General features: G+C 36.7%; 1 protein-coding gene across 2 annotated transcripts in view; it reads right to left on the minus strand.

Moving 5' to 3' along the window:
• Positions 1–3,435: 3,435 nt before the first annotated feature.
• Positions 3,436–22,821, minus strand: part of spata5 (spermatogenesis associated 5) — a 102,911-nt gene continuing 83,525 nt past the window's right edge. For both annotated transcript variants that reach the window (XM_053688204.1, XM_053688199.1), the window contains exons 15-16: positions 22,084–22,248; positions 3,436–3,894 (exon numbers count right to left, since the gene is read on the minus strand). In XM_053688204.1, the coding sequence (XP_053544179.1) occupies positions 3,715–3,894; positions 22,084–22,248 (345 nt within the window). In that variant the 3' untranslated portion in view covers positions 3,436–3,714. The remainder of the gene's footprint in view (positions 3,895–22,083; positions 22,249–22,821) is intronic.

Below are 22,821 nucleotides of genomic sequence, written 5' to 3' on the forward strand. Positions count from 1 at the left end.
TCCGTTCTGCCTGAATGGGAGACGAGTTGATTGACCCCTATGATGATTATTATTGTCCTCTCAATAGCTTTGGGTTCATCACTGGTCCAGACACGTTGGGGATCTGGATCGTTTGTTGTTGTTATTTAACAGACATTTGTGTCTATTATAGTCGGCTCAATAGCTGCTTTAAAGTACCAGACATGTTGACTGACCTGCTGCCTTTTAATCAGGAATTCACTTATTTCAATAAAATAAAGTGTTTGGGATTTTCACAGTGCAAACAAATTCATGCAACAGTAAAGAAATGTGATTTAATAAGGGGGAGGGGGAACAAGGTAAAAGATATTTCCAATGCAAACAAAATGACTGTATTTATTATAAACTCCATAGGTCTAAATGCAATATAAACTGTAGTGAAAGAGTCTGGACATTAAACTACAATTTATATCTTCCAACTAAATGTGTTTTCTAGAGAAACAGCTTCCAAATGTTTTATGAATGTTGCAGAATCGGGGGGGGGGGGGGGGGGGGGATGCATCATTTTAGTCTTAATCACCAATGTTAATAACTTTTTAGTTTGCTGCTTCATTGAGCACCAAATACTGCTCATTTTATTTATTTTGGATTTATTATTTATTATTGGTTGCAGACTTGTGAATGAATTCATTCATTGTTTTTTTGTTGTTGCATTTTTGCAGCATACAGATTCACACTGCAACTTACTGTGTTTGAATTTATTTTAAACACTTTTTTGGTGTTAGAAGCATGATGATAAAATGTCAATACGAAATCACTTGAATGATTACAAGAATGGTCAAACGAAAATATAGCAACACAATTTCTAGATTTCAGGGGAAAAAAAGAACAATCGAAATTTAAGTAATTATTATGGGATGTACACATGGCTGGTGTCCTTCTCTGGAGCTGCATGAGTTAAAAACAGAAGCAGTCCCGCGCGGCCTTAAAAAGTGTGTGTGTGTGTGTGTGTGTGTGTGTGTGTGTGTGTGTGTGTGTGTGTGTGTATACAGAACGCCCCTCCCCCACCCCCTCTCTTTTCTGGGCCGTGCGCGGGGAGATCGGCGGATGCGCCACTTCCGGATCCAGGCAGGAGAGCAAAAAACAAGGAGGGGGGTTCAATACAAAGTCAATTTATTCCCCATTCAGATGGAAATGGCGGCTCCCAAGCGGCAGTTTTAACTTTCCCTTCAGTAACTGTGGTGCATTAAACACAGAGCTTTGTCAGAGGGATTAAGTGTATTAAGGTTTTTCTAAATAATAATAATAATAATAATAATAATAAAATAAATAAATAAATAAATAAATAAATAAATGAACGAACAAAAATAACGTTTTTACCTCAGCAGTGATCTCGCGCTCTAACAAGAATGTAACGTTCATTTCGAATCCTGAGAGGGTGATATACCAGATGTAAACAGTGTTTAAAACGGATATAATAGGTTTTCAAACAATTAAGAAATTAAAATTAATAAAGTATCCCGTTTCTAATTGCTTTCCTGTACTCCATGGCTGCACCCAAAACTGAATATGGTCTAGAATTTACTAAGACCCAGTTTACACCTAGTCATTTCAACCATCTTGAATATAAGAATTGTACCTGAATGTAGCTTATCTGCATTTTTCATTCATCTTCAGTGTCTGCTGTATCCTGGTCACCCTTGCAGTGCTTCTGGAGCCTCACCAGAAAAAAAAAAAACCAGCAGGAGTATACCTGAATGGGACCCCTGCTGAAAAAAAGCCAATAGAAACCCTCAAAGAATTTGTAATGGTTTTAATGGTTATAATGGGAATTGTATCGATTTGAATGGAAACTGTAATGGTCCTTGTGAGTAATTTGTTGCCTTCTATTGGTGGCATGTTATGTCTAGTGGATATCATTAAGGACCTACGTCCTTAATATGCCCTGCTACGTAATGGAAACCATTTGGTAATGGTTTTACTGGTTAATAGCTGATGGTTTGTAAAGGTATTTGTAGTGGATCCACTAGAATTTCTGTGATGGTTTCTATTGGGGGTTTTTTCAGTCACACTCACTCACACTTAAGGGCAATTTATCTTAGACACTGGGATAACATGCAGAGAAAACTTCACACAATCAGTAACCCATGCTCAGAATCGACCCATAGACCCTGAAGCTATGAGGCTGCAACATTACCCATTGCGTCAACATGCCTCTTTTTACCAACTAAATTTTAAATTCACCAAGTTCACATCTAACAGTGATTTAAATCCAATTATTTAAACAACAGGAAAATTAGGGATCTCAGTGTCCAAGGACTTCCAGGGAAAATTCAAAAGTATTATATTTATTAGTGACTTCTTGTAGTTATTAGGTGATTTGTCCATTCACTTGAATTGAATGGGTTTGATCCAAACATTGGTAACTCCCAAAACTAGTAGGTTTATAAATGTCAATTGGAATCTAATGACAATGTGTTTGGTCAGAGGAAAGTTAAGGAATAAAATGCTCGATTGCTCCAAATAAATAGCCCAACTTTTGTTATACACGTTTTGAATAATATGCCTAATATTTGATTAGTTGGCATGTGTTCATAAAACAAATTTATATTTATGGGGTCTGAAGGGCTGAGAGGCATTTTTAGGGGACAAGAACAATCATCTATCTTTCCAAGGTGCACAGGAAAATCAAAAATCCACTGTAAACATATTCTAAAATTGAAGAGGTTAGTGCCTTTAAAGAAATTTAAAAAAGGCACCACATTAAATGACTGGAAATGAGAAATGGCATAAAAATGTGATCATTTTATAAACTGATTCGCTAATTAGACATGATGCAGCAGTCAGAATCAACAAGAGACACATTTAAAGGCAAATGTAAATGCTCATGGTTAAATTCGTATCAGGCTACAATCCAGATCCAATCCACATGAAATGACGAGGTGTCAACGATTTCTCAAGCTGTTATTAACTCTCAAATCGCATCCAGTGTTCACACTGGCAAACGAAAGATTGAGCAGAGACTAGAATCATAGCTTTAGACAGATGGATGGATGAATGGACTTTATTGACCCTTGAAATTTTAATTTGGGAATTTTATAATATGCAAAGTTACATATTTATATGCATATAGTATGCAGTTCCCTTAAGTGTAAACTACCAACCTCAGGTTTATAATAAGCTACTAATTACAATGAGTAATTATAAAAAGGAATAAATCATTTAAAGATCTCACTACAGGGTGTTCTTTAAGTGATTTATTCATTTTAATCTGCAGTATTTTTTAAGAGCATGCCTAAATGCCTGCATGCCACTTTGGTCGTCTCCTAGGATTAAGCCTGCAGTAAATTAATAAAGCTGAAACGCGCTACGGCTGTAAAACTCCCGATTTGTGACGGAGTAAAACTTTTATGGAGCTGTAACTCATTTGAGGCTGGAGAACTTCTCCTCTGAGCAAATATTCACACAACAATAGAGCACAGATCCTACGCGTTTATTTCACGTACTGATTATGCAGGCAAGCAATTAACAGAACAGAAATGCAGGAGTGGAGTGATGTGACCACTTTTATGTTGCAATTCTTTATCCTTTTGGTGTTTACACACTGTGAGTCGGCATAGTGTAAACGTATCACAATATTGTTATCGTATCATCACCCAGGTACAATAAACATTCGAGTTATTTGGTTTGGACTCTTCTGTATTCAGATCTCAGTCCATTTGCACGCACACACGCACACACTCACACACAGCAGTGTCAGTGGAAGGATCCAGAGCCATGCTGCCGCTGGTAGTCAGTGTATAACCGAAGAAGCGAGTCTGGCACCCGAGGCTTTATGACTGTCAGGGCGGATTCAAAATGGCTGACAGTAATGTGTTCAGCTTTAATGTCCTCCTGCAGGGCAAAAAGTGCGGCTTCACGACACACTGCGGTAATCTGAGAAAAAGAAAGAGAGGCAGAGAGAGAGAGAGCGATATTAGAGCAAGATTTGGCAAATGAAATGGAGTATGTTTAGTAACTGATAAAACACAACAGGGTATGCTATTAGAGGAAAATAATCAATGATGGGGCTGTGTGTTGTGACCATCAAAAATCCCAAAACCACTTCTGTACCTGATACACTCATATCAGCGCCACAAATGGCACTTTTCCACTGCACGGTACGGCTCGACTCGACTCTGCTTGCTTTTTCGGGGTTTTCCACTGTGGATAGTACCTGGTACTTTTTGTAGTACTACCTCGGTCGAGGTTCCGAGCAAGCCGAGCCGGTACTAAATGTGAGCCACGCACTGAGGGAGTAGGGAATTCTCCTTAACAAGTCATTCTGCATTGAACCTGAATAAATGTGTCATTTAATACATACTTTGCGTATGGTAATATTCTATTCATTGAAAATTATGCATTGTTTACCTCATTACAGATAAAATTACAACAAAGGTTTCTGTCTTAGATTTTTAAATCTTGCTCGTTACCAATTTCCAAACAGGCGTTTATCAGAGTCACTCCTGTTGCGGCTGAATATAACTTAGTCATATCGAGCACTACGTAAGGCCTAGAACGCCATTATTTTACATCCTTAATAGGGTCCATGTTCAGTGAACAGGCAAAGCATTTGGAATACGGCCTGTCCGTGTATGTATACAGGGCTTTGATAATACAACATTATTCCTGCGTAAAGGTGAGTGGAAGATGGCACCCACGTTGAGGCGGCACTAAACTGCAGTGGAAAAGCAAGCTCAGAAAATTAAAGCGAGCCGAGCTGTATCATGCAGTGGAAAAGTGGCTTTACACACACCATGACAGTGCTACTGCTGTGTTGAGAATCATCCTATGGTGGTCCCATTCCACTGAAGGACACTGTGTATTAGGAAAGTAGATGTGACAGTATGAATGAAATACCCAGCATCACAACAGTTTGAAGAAATTAAGCAACAGCAATCAGTATAATGGCACAATGCCCTGACCACAAATTAGCACATGGTAAACACACGCACACGCACACACACACACACACACACCCGCCTCCCTGCAAAATCATTTCTAGTAATTACAGCTGACTATTTTTATCCCACAACACCAAAGCAGCCCTTCAGGAGAGCGCTGTGTGGGAACGTGCCCTGGGGACCCACCGCCTTCACACGGAGATCCAGAAATGACTGGATCTGACTTCACACCTCAACGGCTGAAGCATGGAGTAACTCTCTTGACTTAAGATCTAACCGAACAATAAATAAAATGGACTGTAATACAGTACTGTGAATTCTTTATACTTTAGTTATTCATTGTCTGTGTTTTAGTGTCGGAATGTGACTTACCATTCTACCTAGCGCCTTACTTAAGTTCACTTGTGCGTTTGTGTCATTTTTTTGCAAACGCAACTTGTAATATTTTGTTTATGCTGTGTGTATGCCTGATTAACCTCATATGTGTATAATTTGTATTTGGGTGAGTTAATTAACCTGCTAGTAAAGTGCTTGAGTTTATCGCTGTTCAGTTTCACCTCACGCAGCGTAAGCGGCTCAATCCCCGACATTATTGAACACGACTGGATTATTTCCAACACTAGAACTATGCTTTCTAGATTTTTCTTCTTCAAAAAACATGGTTAGTGCATTGTTAATATCTTGCATGTCGCTTTTTCAAAAGTATGTTTGAATTAAAATCAGTGCTAGTGCTTGCTAAACATCTAAAATTTGAATGCACAGTCTTTGCATTCACATGTGCATTCTGATCTTAAATTCAACGAATATTCGAAGTTCAAAATTGAATATGACGAGAGGACAGAAGCAGCGCAAATGGCTAAAATGTAGAGTTGGGGTACTCGATCGAGGACTCTGACTCGACTCCGGACTCAAGGCCAATTATGAACGAACTCGGACTTGTCACATACTCGGGTAAATTTGTACTTGAACTTGACACGGACTCCGACATTTTGAACTCGGAAATTTTTCCGAGTACAGCCATGTGTAACATGAAAAGAAAGATAAAAAAAATAAACAACAACATAAAATTAAGATAACAAGAAATTAAAGAGTGTCTCCCTGCCTCATCAGGGGTCTTCAAAGCTGTCTCATCATGCGAGTACAGAATTGAGTTCCCTTTAGCTGCTTATTACGCTTGGACGGTCAAATAAATACACACACATCATGTCAAAATGCAGATATGGCCGAGTATTCATGCAAACACAGTCGGTTAGGTTTTAAGTGAATGTAAACAGTTGGGGGGAAAATTGGAGGTGTGTCAATACAGTATATTGGATCTGTGCATTAGCTGTTAAAGTGACAGCAGTCTAATAAACCTGCTACTGTCTGTGTTATTAATGTTCATCAAACAACAAAAGACAAAGAGAAAATCACTCACTCACTCATTTGACTGAATATCTTCAGTAAATTTAATAAGCATCACTGTACGTCATACAGTGAAGTCTATTTTATTTTACATTTAATTGATTTATTCAATTTCTGTAGTATTTCTTACTTGAATACTGATAGAACTACCTGAGAACACGCACTGTTATCATGAAATAAGATTGTCATATCGCCCACCCTTAAACATTAGCATTTGGTGATTCCAGTCTTGAACTGCACATAAAATGTAAAATGCACTTCTTAATGTAGTAAATATCATAAACCCTGCTGATAGGGATTTTTAGTTTTAATTTTTAAAATGAAAAAGTTACATGAACTGAGCTGTGTTCAGATATAAGTTTGTTGTGATTCATAGACAGATTAAAAGCAGTAATAAAGCATGAAGCTTGTTGTTATGACGTGTTGCGGAATGTAACTCTACTCTGTACTCTCTCTCTCTCTCAGCCTATATAACTGTGGGGGAGAGGCATCAAATCACTGAAATGTCAACTCGAACTGGGCGACACAATATAGTGTGATACAATAACAAAAGAGCTTCATTTGTATTTTCATACACTTGTAATATAATAAAAGTTCTATATATACCTATATATCCCTTTTTGTCTTTGAAACCATTTGTTGATAGAAAACTCGTTGAGGTGCTGATGACGTGAAATAAAAATATTAAATGGTAATAGCAAGATGTAATACTGTTTTTGTTTTGTTGCATTTATGTTGCCATTGGTTTGTGAAGGTTAAAATATTAATTGAACAGCTCAGTGCTGAATATACAATTGTAATTTCAAATCTTTTTTCAATTTAATAACTTTCTGGACTCGGCCGGACTCGGCCATTAAGGACACAAATTTGAGTCCAACTCGGCCCCTTTCGGACTCGGCTGGTTAAGGACTTGGTCCCGACTCGAACAAGGTGGACCTGGACCCAGCACTACTAATAAATGCTAGTGACATTCATTCTTATGTAAACAAACATGCATATAAATATAAAGGGCGATATTGAGGTCTGCAAAAATGATCGAGGTCATGTCCATATATCGTATGATAAGTCGATAACGTAATTATTGTGACAGCCCTAAATTGAGGTCATGAAATCATAAAGTAAAGCTGTTTTCTTAATACTTTTAATCAGCTATCTTTTTTTTTGTCAGCTTAATAAAATAATGCCAATGTGTCTTTTAATACACAATACTCCAAAACATACATTTCAGCGTGACTTATGGTGGTTACATTAAACTGTCAGACAGTGGTGCTGAACTTAATACCGCACCTCGCTTGAGCCCGATATCGTGCAACAAATTTGGCTTAGGTCCAAGGTCGGCCTCGTGTGTAACTGAGACACACCTCAGTTTTCTGGAAACCCTTGAGTGCTCGTGTAACTGCCTGAATAGTGCTCAAGTCTGTAGTAATGTCTGAGATCTGAATGGCCATGTGTGCGATTCTGGTATGAACTCCTCATTACTCGTGCTTAACTCAACTTCTGAATGTAAACCTGAAGCATTCAAGTGTGCATATTTTGAATGCATAAAATCACTTCATACCTGAATCCTGCAGTGATCCTGCACCTTTTTTGATTCGTACAAAGTGTGCGCATATTTTATATTTATATCTGAAAGCCGTGTTATATACTGTGTCACATGTATGTGCAGGTTTGATCTCTCCCTAACTTGTTTTCTCTTGTTTTACTCACACTTTTTTTTCATTCTGTCACAGAAGAGACAGATCGTTTCCTCTGAACCAGCGAGACCCACGAGATTATGCAAGAGAGAGAGAGAGGGAGGGAGGGAAAGGGAGGAATGGGCTAGCAAGGCTGCCTGGAGTTCATCAGTGTGTTTTCTCTTTCTCCCTCGCTCCACTCGTTTTCGGATATGACTCATGCCTGAAGCGTGGTGTATGTGCGTGCATGTGTGTGTATGTGTGGAGTTCCCTGAGGTCAAAGCCAACACGGCAGGCCTGATTGCATAATCACAGGAGAATTATAAAATGAGAGAGAGAGAGAACGCGTGTGTGTGTGTGTGTGTGTGTGTGTGTGTGTGTTGCCATGATTCTAGGAAATGAAGTGGAATGCAGCCTTCACGTTCAAGGCCATTCAACAGGGTGTTAGTGAAAGCGTAACTGCTCAAATTGGGTCACGCAAACCAACAACCGCGTCTCTGTCATTTAATACTAGATGCCATTCTACAACAGCGCTGCTGAATTCTCGATTCTGATTGGTCAAAAGGTGTTCAGTAATTTACAACGTCGGCAGCTCTGAAAATACAAAGCAGTACAGCTGCCTAATGTGCTCATTCTAAGGGTTTCTATATTAACAGCTAGATATTCACAGGGCTTGTCTGGTGGACGTGTGACATTATTGGTGTCAGACATTTGCTTCTTGCACTATTGTAGCTAACAAATAATGGAAGCCTGTCTCACCCAAAATATTTACTTGGATCACTTCTAGTTCTTAAATTAACATCATGCCAACTTGAAAAGTTGTGGTTTAGGACATGTCCCCTGACTCCTCCCTCAAGCTCTATTTCTCCATTATTTTCGGTAATCTTTCTGTATCACAGCTTGATTGACTTTCGACATGAGATTCTCTCCAACCCCTTCTCCATCTTTCCCTCTTTTTCTCCATCACTCTATCTCTCATTCACCCTTCTTCTGTCAGTTTCTCAGTTTTTTAAACAGTGTGTGATTTTTAGTAATGTATCAGCTCTTTTATGAAAAAAAAAAGAACTCTTCAAGGTAAGTGGAGTTCTTTGCTTCCTAAAAGGCGCATGTTTTGTGTGTGTGTGTGTGTGTATGGCAGAAGTTTTCAAATGGGGTGGGGGTGAGATGGAAAATAACAACAACAACAAAAACAACTAAAAAGCAGGCTTCTTTTTGCACCCTAATAAAAATGGCTGATGAGCAAAACCACATGAATCTGGAATGATTGGCAGCTGCGCAGGAGTATTTTGCTGGCCTTCTGGAAGCCCCGCCCCCTTCCACCCATCTCACTCTCGTGTCTTGACTAGATTTTCTCTCTTGAAAGACACAGTAAATGGAGAATGTTTTGAATTCATTTATTTTAAATAAAATCGATCAATATACAGTATGCTCGACTTATATAGTTAAAAGCAGTTAACTTATACAAAAGCTGCATGTTTCATACAAACATTTCTACTATTTAAATTATATTCTCAGTGAAATTAATTTTTAATAAACATTAAATGAAATGAAACAGTTTTACTGCTACATTGTCCCACTTCCAACAGGTTTAGCAAAACTACATATTGTAGTGTGAATATAACACTCTCTTCTCTGCAGTTTAAAATTCTCCATATGCGGCCATTCAGTGTGTATGGACAGGAAGTGTGTGTGTGTGTTCTAGGAATTGTCCGAAGACTTACCCAGGCCGAGTGAACATTGCTCTGGTTTGTTTACAGCTGATCAGAGCGATTGTAAACAACCTATTAACCAAAAATGCTAACTCTGCACCCGACCAATCATAGCACAGAATTAAACACTGCTCCAAAACCACAGGTGTTCTACAGATGTGGGGGTTTTTGTTGTTGTTTTTCCTCCTCTTTTTTTCTTTCAAAACAGAAGGTCCAGCAACTTTTAGACCTCAACAAATGAAGCTTGTAGTGTGAATTTATACCTAAAACCTGTAGTATACAATGACTTTAGACCTAAAACCTGTAGTATACAATGACTTTATACCTAAAACCTGTAGTATACAATGACTTTACACCTAAAACCTGTAGTATACAATGACTTTATACCTAAAACCTGTAGTATACAATGACTTTATACCTAAAACCTGTAGTATACAATGACTTTACACCTAAAACCTGTAGTATACAATGACTTTACACCTAAAACCTGTAGTATACAATGACTTTATACCTAAAACCTGAAGTATACAATGACTTTACACTTAAAACCTGTAGTATACAATGACTTTAAACCTAAAACCTGTAGTATACAATGACTTTACACCTAAAACCTGTAATGTATAATGACTTTACACCTAAAACCTGTAGCCTACAATGACTTTACACCTAAAAACCTGTAGTATACAATGACTTTACACCTAAAACCTGAAGTATACAATCACTTTACACCTAAAAACCTGTAATGTACAATGACTTTACAACTAAAACCTGTAATGTACAATGATTTTACACCTAAAACCTGTAGCCTACAATGACTTTACACCTAAATCCTATAGTATACAATGACTTTACACCTAAAACCTGTGGTATACAATAACCTTACACCTAAAACCTGTAATGTACAATGACTTTACACCTAAAACCTGTAATATACAATGACTTTATAACTAAAAGCTGTAGTATACAATCACTTTACAACTAAAACCTGTAATGTACAATGACTTTATACCTAAAACCTGTAGTATACGCTGATTGTATTACCTAAAACCTGTAGTATACAACAATTTTATACCTAAAACCTGCAGTATACACTAATTACACGTGATACGCGTAATTTTTTTTTCGAACGCATTAGTTTATGACTAACGCTGGTAGCATGCAATTATTCTGTAGTATGCACTTATTTTATGCCTAAAGCCTGTAGCATGCATGTACTTTAATCCTCTAGTATGCAATTTTATACCTAAAGCCTACATGTATTTTACACCCACATGCTTTAGTATGCACATATTTTTCACCCAAGCTCTGTTTTATGCACTTATTTCATACCCACAGCTTGCAATATAAATGTATTCTAAAACGAAATACTACACTATATGTATCACAGGTGCTGTACACATTTTGGGAGATTCCCCCCCAGTTTAGTCTTCTGAAACTGTGTGTGTGTGTGTGTGTGTGTGTGTGTTTATGCGGTGTGTAAACAGCGTGGCTGTATAATTGCCTGTACGAGGCGGCCATCAATCAGCGGATTAAGTCATATGTCAGAAGGAATACAAAGGCAATCAAAGTTAGACGAACTGTGTGTGTGTGTGTGTGTGTGAGTGAGAAAGAGATCTGAATAACAGTACCTTGAGTTCATGTCGTTTCCATGCAACCAGCATGTACACAAACACTCGTGCAAATAAACACGTCTCCTGCATTTCAGTGCTTCACATGTTTATACGGACTTAACGGCGCGCTCACACACACACACACACACACACAGAATAGCATAATGTAGGGCTACACAACTTCCTTACACATCCTACACATACACAAACATTTGGTTGTGCATTATTTGTGTGTGTGTGTGTGTGTGTGTGTGTGCGCGCAATTGAAAACAACAACAACAACAACATTGAAAAATGGCCTGGGAAAATGCATTCTGTTTGTGAACATGAAGGCATTCCACACACACACACACACACACACACACACACACACACACACACACACACACACACACACACACAGTCTCTACCCTCTCCTCCCCCCCTGCACGCCTGCTGAATTATGGCTGCTTTCATTTCCATCTGTCTCACTCACCCCAACACACACACAGTCAAGCTTTGAATTTATGCAACTAAACACACTTACTTTTCATTGCATAAGTACAACAGGATACATATATAACATAAATGTAGCATAGATATTCGTATTAGCAGATTCACCACACAGAACCATGAGGCCACTCAGCCGCCATATTATCCCTCCTTCTTCTTCTATTTCTTCTTCACGCTCGAAAATGAACAGCTGTCTACACACGTGATGTAAACGTTTCACAAATCATGCAGCTACAACAAAAATGTCGACACCCTTTCCTCCAAAACCTAACCTAACGTTTGTGAGATGTTTCCTGTGAGTAACTGTGTAAAAGTGATGCGTCGCTGACGTTAGCTTGTGACTCATTGTTCATTAGCTAGCTACGTGGCTACGTTAGCTTGTAATTTACAGTACTGCTTAAAGTTACTCGAAAAATCATTAGCTAAACTAGCTAGCCACTTTTCTCTGCACACATGAACTATATTCTCCTTTTCTTTCTCTTTCCTTCTTTCTTTCTATTGTACATTCTTTCTATCTTACATTCTTCCTTTTTTATTCTTTTTCCTACCTTACATTCTTTCTTTGTCGTTCATTCTTTCAAGCATTTTTATTTTCTTCTTATCTTACATTATTTATACTTTTTTATTTTTTGGTTTCTTCTGATGTCTTTCTTTCCCCATATTGTTTCTTTTATCCATTTCCCTTCTTTTATTTATACTTTTTTTTATCTTTTCCATTTGTTCTTCCAGTGTTTTTCTTCCTTCTTTTCTTTCTTTTTTTGTGCCTTACATTCTTCCTTTTGATTCTTTTTCTTACCTTACATTTCTGCCAATGACATTTCTTTTCATTCTTCCCCCATCTTACATTCTTTCTTTGTTTCATACATTCTTTTTCTCTTTCTTTCGTTCTTTGACTTTTTTTCTTATTTCCTTCTTTCCCATATGATTTATTTCATGCATTTCCTTTCTTTTATTTATACTTCATTGTTTTTTTTCAAATTTTTTTCAAATCTTGACCTTCCATTTTCTTTCTTTCTAGCATTTTCCTTTTATTTTTTCTTTTTATCTTACATTATTTATACTTTATGGTACTCTATATATTTCCTTCTATCCATTTAATTCTTCTACCTTACATTCTTTTTTCTTTTCTTTCTTATTTCCTGCTTTCCCTTTTTATATATTTTATGCATTTCCTTTATTTTATTTACACCTTTAATTTTTTTACCTTACATTCTTCCTTTTTACAATTTTCCCCTTTTCTTCCTAACTTACATTATGTACATCTTTCTTTCTTTTTCTTTCTTTGTTTCCACACAAGACTATTATTTTTCCTCTCTATAAAAAAGAAAAATCTTGCCCGTGTTTCCTCCTCTAGCGCCCCTGATTTCATTTCATTTCTCAGTGAGTGAATGAAGTTTGCTGGAACACAGTGAACTGTTCTGCGCTGGAGTTTCCTGCATGAGGCTCATCAGCGTCTCTGCACTGCACTTAATTACTGCAGATCCGACCACAGTGATTAAAACACACACACACACACACACACACACACACACACACACACACACACACACACACACACACACACACACACACACAGACCACATCCTAGTTTCCACTGAGCACAGAAACACTCTGCTATCCTCATCTCTCTCCCTAAGGAACGATTCAGCAGAAGATAATCTCTACCTTTTTACTTTCAATAAGGACTAATCCCGACTGTCACTCAAAAACATTCACAATAACGAACTATCAAAGATTCTGCTATGATGTGTTTTTAGATTAACAGATCTGATTAATAATAGATGAATAGTTTAATAGAGGTTTTAACCAATATAAAATCCTCCGATTTTTATACACACACTTTCAAGCTCGAACTCACATTGTTTGATGGTGATCAGTTTTTCCCTTCTGTTTTTTTCTCCTTTTTACTTTTCTGTCGTATTCTCATCCTGTCTCTTTCTTCTTTCCTTACAATTTCTTTTCCCTTTTTCATTACCACTCTCGTCTTTTATTTCTTTTTGATTTTCCTCCTTGCCCATTTTCTTTCTTTCTTATTTAATATTGCCTCTTTCTTTCTCTCTGTAACATTTTTCTTGATTCTTCCTATCTTACATTATTTATACTTCTTGTCTTTTTTCCTCTTCCAATGTGGGTCTTTCTTTCTTTCTCTCACTTTTTTTCTGTTTCCTTTTTTGCTTTCTTTTATTTATACTTTTCCCCATTTTATTCAATCCTTTACATTTTCTTCCAATGTTTTTCCTTCTTTCAGCTTTTGTCATTTCCTTCTTTGCCATCTTATTTCTTTTATCCATTTCCTTCCTTTTATTTATACTTTTTATTTATTTTCTAATCCTTTCATTTTTTTTCTCTTCCAATGTTTTTCTTTCTTTCTCTCACGCTGTGTGTATTATTATAAAACTAATTAACCTGTTTGCATGAGCTTCCTCTGTTACATTGTGTAAATAAAGGCAGGCAGGACTTTGGATGCCTCTTTAATGGGTCCTCAAGTGCCAAAGGGGCATTCCATCAACTTCCCCTCTGTAACACACACACACACAGGTTTCAAATTTCAGCAGGAAAAAATCAATTTGTGCATTGTGTGTGTGTATATGTGTGTGTGTGTATACACGTGTGTGTACACGTGTTTGTGTGTGTTATTTTTGATGTAGTTGCTTCATAAAATCCTTCACTCAAAACTTGCTATTCGTCATTCTCTCTCTCTCTCTCTGCACACACACACAAACACACAGAGCTCTAGGCAGCTAATAAACACAACAAATTGAAACACACTATAAATCTAGAACTAAACTTTTATAACTTTCTATAACCCTCTGTAACTAACACACACACACACACACACACACTTTTTCCTGCTGAAAATTAAACTTGTGGATGTGTTTTACAGATGACAGATAAACATGGTTCATTTAGCAATACTAACTTTACTATAAGTTAACCTTATAATACTGTATTCATTAGAATATATAATACTCCTAATATTATGTAAGATGAGTCTTTCCTAATTCAGTCTATTCATCCATACATGATTCCCCCCTTCCCTCTATCAATGGTAAATACACAGATGACTAACACAAAAAATAAGATTCCTGTAACTGACATTGTTCAACATATTAGTTAACAGGAACACACCATGAACTTCAGCTTTAGCATTAACACACCCTGATAAGTAATGTGAACATTAATGTGCCATTAACTTTAACATTCATTTAAATGCTAACATTAGCACTGGTGACATTTTTCAACAACGACAAACATGAACAACATAACTGACAAAACTCAGAACTGAGCCTGAAAAGCAAGTTCTAATGTTTACACCAGGAGACAGAGTTCAGCATAAACTTTCTTTCTTTCTTACAATCTTGTGTTCCAAATTTTTCTATCTTGCATTCCCTCTCTCTTACATTCTTTATTCTTTCATTCTTTTTCTTTCTTTCTTACATTTAATTCGAACTTTCTTTCGTACAATCTTTCTTTCTTTCTTATAATATTTCTTGCAATCTTGCTTTCTTTCTTTATCTTAGATTCTCTTTCTTACTTTATTTTTTCTTTCATTCTTTCTTTCTTTCTTTTTTACAATCCTTCTTAAATACTTTCTATTACTTTGTTAAATTCATTTTTCTTTCTTTCTTTGACTTTTCTTATTTATTTATTTCCCATTTTATATGATTTACTTTACTTCATTTTTTTACCGTACAGTCTTCCTTTTCCTTTCTTTCTTCTTCTTTAGCATTTTTTTTTTTTTTTTTTTTTTAGCATTTTTTATTTTTCTTCCTATCCTACATTATTTATACTTTTACATTTTTGGTTTCTTTCAAAAAATATTTTTTCAAAAATTATTTTCATTTTTCTCTTCCTTTCTACATCACATTCTTCCTTTTAAATAATTTTTCCTATCTTACATTATTTCTTACAATCAAACATCCTTCCTTTTACTTTTCCTACTTTCTTGCTTTCCCATTTTATATGATTTATTTAATCCATTTCCTTTCTTTTATTTATGCTTATATATTCTCTTCTATCCTTTTAATTTGTTTACATTAGTGAAAAAGTTACATTCTTCCGTTTTCTTTCTACACTAGATTATTCTCCTCCCTCTCTTAAAAAACTGGTCATGTTTCTGGCTCAGAGTTCAGTAAGTTAGCAAAATTTATGATGTAATCTATTATTTTTTATTTAAATGTATGGACTGGTTTTAGTCAAAACAGGTGTATTTCATTGACATTTAAACAAATGTAAATTAATACAAGTGTTAACTTACTTTGTTAACATTACTTATAGTTCATTAATGCTGAATTTCATAAATTTTTTATGTTAAGTAAAGTAGTAAATAATGTTAGTTGTTAATTCATTCATTTTACTTTTAGATCATGGACTTTATATCCTGAACCATTTCTTTTAATACACTTGTAATAATTGATCCTTTTTCAAACAAATAAACAAATAAGGCAAATATTCAACAATGACAAATATAAACAACACCTTCAATAACATGTTTGTAGTTGTTAACTGGCAAAATTCAGAACTGAGACTGAAAAGCAAGTTTAAATATTTACACCAGGAGAGCAGAGTTCTGAAAGTTAGCTACATTTATGTGGTAATTCAATTTTTGCTAATTTACAGAATAGCCTTATTTTTAGTCACTGCGGGTATATTTCATTAACATATAAACAAACATAAATTAATACAAGTGTTAACTTGCTTTGTTAATTTACTATTTTTAGTGTTAACTAAAACAGCAAATAAAGTTGTAATATTATAATGTTAGTTGTTGATGCATTTCTTTTATTTTTTTTTAATCCTTTAAAAGGATTTACACTGTACAACAGAAAATCAGCACTAGAATGGAAAGTCAACTATGTCATCACACAAATACACTCACAGCTAGCAGTTGTTCTTGCACTACTGATCACACACTGATTTGGGCAACAAACCACAAGCTTGTTTTTAGGACTTTTCGGGCAAGATAAAGCGTGATGAATCAGATGAAAAGTGACGAGTGAAAGACACTACAAAGAGGCCATACCTCTCCAAATGTGCGAAACAGCTCGATCTTTGACCTCTCCGAGCCTCTGCTTATTACGAACAGAGCTCAAGGGCTTACCAAGTTGCGATCAGTTTTCAGAACTAGAAAGCAACGATAGAGAAGAATGAATAATACATTTTATACCACAGCGCAGTTGAATTCTCGAATCTGATTAGTCATAAGATGTTAAGTTTCTCCAACAGCAGCTCTGATAATAGTAGGTCTATTATTTCTACTGTAACGATTTACTAAAAGAGACACTCTTGTAACTTAAGTCTAACAAACAGATTTTAAAAATGTTCAACAATGACAAATATGAACAACTTAGTCTGCAGCTGTAAAGTGGCAAAACTCAGAGCTGACCCGGAAAAGCAAGTTTTAATATTTACACCAGGAAACCAGAGTTAAGAAAGTTATGTTTATGCTGCAATTTAATTTTCGCAAATTTATGGATTTAGTTTTAGTCAAAGTAGGAGTATTTTATTAACACTTAAACAAACGTCAATTGATACAAGTGTTAACTTACTTTGTTAACATTACTTATGGTTCATTAATGCTGAATGTCATTGATTTTTTTTTTATGTTAACTAAAGTAGTAAATAATCTTAGTTGTTAATTCATTTATTTTGATTTTTAGATCCTTGACTTTATATCCTAGACCATTTCTCACTACACTTTTAATAATTGATCCTTTTTAAAATAAATGGATAAATAAGCAAATATTCAACAAAACCTTATTGAACATGTTTGTAGTTGTTAACTGGCAAAAATCAGAACTGAGACTGAAAAGCCAGTTACTAAAAGAGATGCTCTTGTAACTTAAGTCTAACAAACAAATTTTAAATAAAAAATATCTACGAAAAATGTATAATCATGGTAAAGGGGACATTTATTGACCATTTATAGATGGAGAACTCCGTTTTATGAAAATGCTATAACATTAGATGTAACTATAAAAGGCTAAAAGTAAGGTGTGACAAATTGCTGTGGTATAAGGAGGGATAACACTCTTCGGCACATGCCTTTATTGGAAAATAATCTACTTCAGGGTATTAAGAGTAACTCCTAATCTATCTATCTATCTATTAATCAATCTATCTATCTATCTAGTTACTACAGCAACTAGTACTACTAATGACATAATACTGCTAAAATGCTGTTTATATGTGTACCTTTCTATCCTCCATCTCTTTGTGTATCGCTCTATAATGTATCTCTGTTGTTAGCTATCTTTCTCTCTGTCCATCCATCCATCCATCCATAAGGCTCCCCATCCCCCAGGCCCCCCACCCCAAAATCTGTGTCAAGGTGTGATCTCCTGTTACACCATGTTCAGACTTGATCATAAAGCTGAAACAGAGAAGCACATCACTGATTTTTACCTTAATGCTCTCTGTCTTCCAGCAAAGAGAGTTGCAGCTATGATAAAGTGGTCAGAGAAAGACGAAAGAGAGAGAGCAAGAGAGTGAGAGAGAGCAAGAGAGAGAGGAGGGAGAGGAAAGTGAAGAAGGCAGCCTCAGGAAAGCAGCTGTCATTGGAAGCTGAAGCTTGTCACAAGAAAAGCGGCTTTAACACACTCGTGCCTGAAGGCTACTGAACCTTCCGGAGCAAGATGACAGCGTCAGGAATGCAATTAAACTCTTCTTCTTCTTTGTGTGTGTGTGTGTGTGTGTGTGTGTGTGTGTGTGTGTGTCTGTCTGTCTGTGTGTTTAAACCATCCCCTCAGCTACTCTTCTTTTTAGTTATAAAGCAAATATATAGGATCAGCTTGCATGTCTTCAATATATAATGTATAACACACACACACACACACACACACACACACACACACACACACACACACACACACCTAGCCATTTTTCTATTATCTAGCCATCAATCTCTGTTTATCCATTTATCAATCAACATTTTTTAAAATTCTTTATTCAGGCTTGTAGTTTCTATATATAACTTTATTCCCAAAGGTATTTAATGCTGTCCAGGAAACTTCAATCATTACTTCATATATCTGTTCATTTCCAATCGATCTGAAACTGTCATTTTAAGTCAGCAGCTTTGTTTTGGTTTGATTTTGTCACTGTATTCTGGAAATTAGACAGATTACAGCTGTGAAATAGATTGTATCACTGCAAAAACAATACACGACTTTGGCCTAGTCCACACCAAAATAGGTCATTTTTAGGTTTTGGCCACAATAAAACATAAAAATCACATCTGTATCCTGGGTGTCTCACCACAAATGCTACATCATTTCCATTCTTTTTTGCTTGTTTTAGCAACATGATCACAAACCAAGTTTTCTTTTTTTCCGACACTTATTTTCTATACAATGCAAGTCAAACATGAAATGAAAATACCAGTGTTCAGTGTTCAGAATCAACCAATCACATTCAAACTCATGTTAAATACTAATTAGTATACACCTCCTATCAGTTAAAGTGACTGATTACCTACAAATAAAGTACAGCTGTTCCTATAGGATTTTCCTGTTCCTCTAAAATTGATGAGATGATCAGAAGAAAACTGGTCAGGGAGGCTGCCAAGAGGCCTACGGCAACATTAAAAGGGATTGCAGTCAAGTATTTCTGGCAAGTACTGGTTGCTATCTACATGTGACAACAATCTCCTGAATTCTTCATATCTCTGGGCTATGGGGTAGGGTGGCAAGACGGAAGCCTGTTTTACCAAAAAATAATACATCCAATCTCCCAAAACCATGTGGAATAATGTGTTATGGTCTGATGAGACCAAAGTTGAAATTTTTTGGCCATAATACCAAAAGACATGTTTGACACAAAAAAACAGCACATCACCTAAAGAACACCATCCTCACGGTGAAGCATGGTAGTGGCAGCATCATACTTTGGGGCTGTTTTTCTTCAGATGGAACTGGGGCTTTAATCAGGGTGAAGTGAATAATGAGAAGCTCCGAATACCAGTCAATTTTTTGGCAAAACCTTAAGGCTTCTGCTAAAACACTTAAGATGAAGAGCGATTTCACCTTTCAGCATGACAACACCCCATAGCAAACCTCCAAATCAAAAAAGGAATGGCTTCACCAAAACAAGATCAAGGTTTTGGAATGGCCCAGCCAGCATCTGAGTCAAATATGTGTGTGGTGACCTGAGGAGGGCTGTGCACAGGAGATATCTAGCCAATTTGACAGGGTTAGAATGCTTTTGCAAGGAAGAATGGCAAAATTTAAGTCAAGATTTGCCAAACTGATTGACTCTTACCCAAAAAGACTGAATGCTGTAATAAAATCTAAAGGTGCTTCAACTTAGTATTAGTTTAGGGCTGTGCAAACATATGCAACCAGATTATTGTACATTTTTTTTGTTGGTTTTTTTCCCCGTCTAAAATGATTCCTATTGTTTTTCACTTTAATGAATAGGTTAAAATTTCACGATAACGGTAGAAAAGATTCTGACATGGTTTATCTTGGTTTCATTTTTTTTACATCACAAAAACCTGTCATTTTAACAGGATTGTGTATTTTTTTAATCCTCTGTACGTTCACAAAGTAAGCTCAAGTAAGTCGTAACTGACGTTTGTTTACATGTTAATGAAAGACACCTATATTTACTAAGCTTGTAGTAAACTACAGCATGTAGCTAAATGTTTTTAATTTACCGCACTTCCAGGTCTAAATATTAATATGAATTATTATTATTATTTTTCAGACTTTTCAAGTTCTGAATTTCACCAATTATCAACCGCAACCTGTATATTAAGGTGTTATTGGAATGGAATGGAAGTTAATGGAACCTAAAAAAGACACATTTAAAAAAATATCTCTATTAGTGTGGACTAGTCCTCTATATTACTCTGTCGGTGTTAATTCACATCAATCTTAATAGAGAAGAGAAAAAAGAGGAGATGGAAATATGAGGCAGAAATATTGATCTAATTTCAGTAAGAGGGCAAGAGATTTACAGGGACTTCCTGTCTCACTCTTCAGTCTCTCGCTCAAACATCTGTTATAGCCTACATTTAATATTGAATTGCCTTTTACTGGTCTGTTTTAACACACACACACACACACACACACACACACACACACACACACACACATATATATATATATATATATATATCAGGGGTGAGTGTTTAAATTAGTATCCTTCTAATATCTCTGTATCAAAAAATCCAGAAGGAAACGCTCATCACAGTAGGAACACGGAGGTGGGGAGTAAACAGGGAGGATGAGATGTGTGTTAAATGGTTAAAGCAACATTGCTTAAAAATAAAGCTAAAGTGTTCATTTTAATCTGACTAGAGATATGGCCATAATTTGAAATATTCTATTTCATTAGAAGAATCTTAATAAATGAAAAAGAACAAATGTAAGAAAATGAAACAATATAGTCTTAAACACAGAAATTGCTAAAAAAAACTGAGGCTGCTGAGTCGCACACACACACACACACACACACACACACAGACACTTTCTCCCTCACTGTCATCCTGACACACACAAACACACAAAAACAATGGTGTGTTTGTACACAAGAATCACGAGGCGCATCAGTAAAGAACAGCATCTCTCTCTCTCTCTCTCTCTGTCTCTCATACAGTACATACACACACATAATCTATGTATTTGAATGGTAATATCTTGATCTGTGTCTGTCTGTCCTATCTATCTATCTATCTATCTATCTATCTATCTATCTATCTATCTATCTATCCCTCTATGTGTCCATCCATCAACATCCCTACAATCCATCTGTCTGTTTGTCGTTCGGCTGTCTGTCCTGCTGCTTGTCTGTCTGTCTGTCTGTCTATCAGTCTGCCTACCCATATATCTGTCCATCCACCTGTATATCTCCCTGTCCCTATCCCTCTGTGTCCATCCATACTTTTAACATGTATCTATCTGTATGGCTGTCTGTTTGCCCATACATCTATCCATCCACCTGTCTAGCCGTTTGTCTGTCTGTCTCTCTCCCTCTGTGTCTATCCATTCCTCTAACATCTATATATTTATCTGTCCATCTATCTGCCCATCTGTCTGTCTGTCTATCCATCCTTCTATCCATCTATCTGATATGTCCATGCCTTAGTATGTCTGTCTTTATGTTCATGTGTCCATTACCTGTCTCACTCTCTGCATATCCGCATATCTGTCTCTCTGTCCCTCCACCTGTCTCTTTGTGTCAATCTGTCTGTTCATTGTTGTGCGTGTTTATCAGTCTGCAGTAATAACTCTGAACTAGTACAATTTACGGAAACATTTTAGCCCCGCCCACAGCCTTCAAGACCTCTGACCTCTGCTCCTGAGTAGCGTTCCGTGCGGGTCACAAGGTCCTCCAGGTGTACGCTGGGATGCACAGGCATTTTGCGAAACTGCAGACTGAAGATCTCTCTCCTAGTTGCTGCATCGGGGAGAGGAACGTACACGATCCGATCTAAACGGCCGGGACGCATAAGAGCCTGAGAGAGAGACAGAGAAAGAAAGACAGAAAGTCAGAGAGACAGTTAGTCAAGTTAGACAGATCCGTTGCTTGGTGTTTAGACTGCCTATACAATGAACGGAACCTTCTTCCTCATATCACAGTAAAAGGTCAAAGGTCGTCCTGCATCGGCCCACAATGAAAACAACTCCAGGAAGTGAAGAGGAAATCATTGCTGCTCAATGTGAGCAACAGGTCTCTTTCTTACACACACACACACACACACACACACACACACACACACAAAACCACACATCAGCGTGTGTATTACATCAGCTCAACTGACTGGACTCATTAAAACACTCCATCTGCTCCGAAAGAAAACACACACTGGTTACACACACACACACACACACACACACACACACACACACACACACACACACACACACACACACACACACATCTCTCTCTCTCTCACACACACACACACACAGCTGGACTGCTCAGTTTTAGCAGCATGTCTGAGGTGACCTACATGACCAGCTGGTAGGGCCTGTAAACTTCAGCACCTGTGTGTGTGTGTGTGTGTGTGTGTGTGTGTGTGTGTGTG

The sequence above is a fragment of the Ictalurus punctatus genome, chromosome 2 (genome assembly GCF_001660625.3).
Source record: "Ictalurus punctatus breed USDA103 chromosome 2, Coco_2.0, whole genome shotgun sequence".
NCBI classification, from domain to species: Eukaryota; Metazoa; Chordata; class Actinopteri; order Siluriformes; family Ictaluridae; genus Ictalurus; species Ictalurus punctatus.